General features: G+C 63.0%; 1 protein-coding gene across 1 annotated transcript in view; it reads left to right on the forward strand.

The window, feature by feature from the left end:
- The window catches only part of FGD3 (FYVE, RhoGEF and PH domain containing 3), a 55529-nt gene that overhangs the window by 24620 nt on the left and 29232 nt on the right, over positions 1-1677 (forward strand). Inside the window, exons 7-8 of the mRNA XM_014529504.1 lie at positions 551-697; positions 819-911. Coding sequence (XP_014384990.1) covers positions 551-697; positions 819-911 — 240 coding nt within the window. The remainder of the gene's footprint in view (positions 1-550; positions 698-818; positions 912-1677) is intronic.

The raw sequence follows: 1677 nt of genomic DNA on the forward strand, positions 1-1677 counted from the left end.
ACCCCCAGGTGCACCCAGCCCCCAGTACCCCCAGGTGCACACCCAGCCCCCGGTCCATACAAAGCCCTTCAGCCCTACCCTCCTGGTCCTCCTCACTCTCAATGCCAGTTCCCTTCTTGTCCCCGCACCCACATGTACCATCTGTTTCTGTACCAAAAGCACAAGGGCTGGCCAACCAGTCTGCTCCTGAAGTTTGCAGGCTGAGATGACTCAGGCTCGAGGGCAGAGGCTGCTGCAGTGTGTGGGCCGGGGTCCCTCGGGTGCTGCTGCCTCTACTGCACTTCCCCTCACTCCTGGCTCAGGCCCCGTGGGAGTGACAGGTCAGGCCCAGGGCCTCTTGGCTCAGAGCTGGGGCCACAGTCGCCGACTCTCCCATCGCACCCCTGGGCACTGGTTGGTCATGTTGCCACCAGCCAGTCATGGGCCAGAGGGAGAGGAGCGGCAGACGGATGGCGGTCTGGGCTCTCGGGCTCGTGGAGTGGGAAGCAAGGCCTGAGAGGCCCCGCAGCCTCGCCACGGGCCGCACAGCCGCCTGGCCTGTGTCCTGCAGGAGAAAATGCACAAGCTCCTGGAAGTGTACGAGCAGCTGGGCGGGGAGGAGGCTGTGGTCAATCCGGCCAACGAGCTGATCAAGGAGGGCCACATCCAGAAGCTGTCGGCCAAGACGGGCGCCGCCCAGGACCGCCACCTCTTCCTGGTGAGCCCTGCCCCCCTCCCCGTCCCGCCCCCCCCCCCCGCTCCCCAACCCTGCCCCTGCCCAGCCTTCTCTGAGGGCCCCTGGCAGCAGCCTGCCCCTCACCCTGCTGTCCCTGTGGAAGTTCAACAGCATGGTCCTCTACTGCGTGCCCAAACCGCGGCTCCTGGGCCAGAAGTTCAGTGTCCGGGAAAAGATGGACATTTCCGACCTCCAGGTGGGTGAGCCCCTGCCTCCCCCTCCCTGGGAGGCACAGAGCAGGCTTGGGGACACGGCTCTGGTTCCCGCTGTGCAGCCAGCACTGGCCCACTTCTGCAGCCTCTGCTCTGTCCGTGACCCAGGCACAGCAGGGCTGCCGCCGAGCTGCCCGGGCCTGGCGTCCTGGGCCCGTGGGCAGGATCCCGTCCCTCTGCTTGGCCCACCTGCCAGGGTAGGTCCTGTGGGGCTCACACTCACAGCTGAAGGAGGGCCCAGGACCTGGGCTGGCCCCTGGCCCCTGTGCGGTCAGTGCTCAGGGCCCCCTGACAGCACCACAGGCGAAGTCGAGGTGGGTGCCTGACCCGTCCATGCTCCCGTCTCCTGCCCCACCTCCGGGCCCCGTGAGGCTCCAGGGCCTGTGCCTGAGCTGGGGCGGCAGCGCAAGGCTGTGGATCGATAGGAGCTCAAACATAATGGCCAAATCCAAGTATTTGATCCATTCTAGAAAGGGAATTTTTGCCCTAGTGATACAAAAAAATTCTTCTTACTTTGAAATTCTCTGAATCCAGGTTTAAGAAATACCATTCAAAGTAATGACTAACTAATGACCATAGTTAGAAGAAACTAGTTTTCTAGTGTTTCCCTGTAAAAAAAGAAAAGAAAGAAAAAGAAAATCAGTGTGTGCGATCCACTGGGTGTGTTAGAGCAGCCGTCCTCCGCCTGGGGCTGCTTCGGGAGGCCCCTGTGCGGCCCCTGAGCAGCCCGGCCCTGCCCCGAGCGCGGGC

This window comes from Myotis brandtii, unplaced genomic scaffold (genome assembly GCF_000412655.1).
Source record: "Myotis brandtii unplaced genomic scaffold, ASM41265v1 scaffold684, whole genome shotgun sequence".
Lineage (NCBI taxonomy): Eukaryota > Metazoa > Chordata > Mammalia > Chiroptera > Vespertilionidae > Myotis > Myotis brandtii.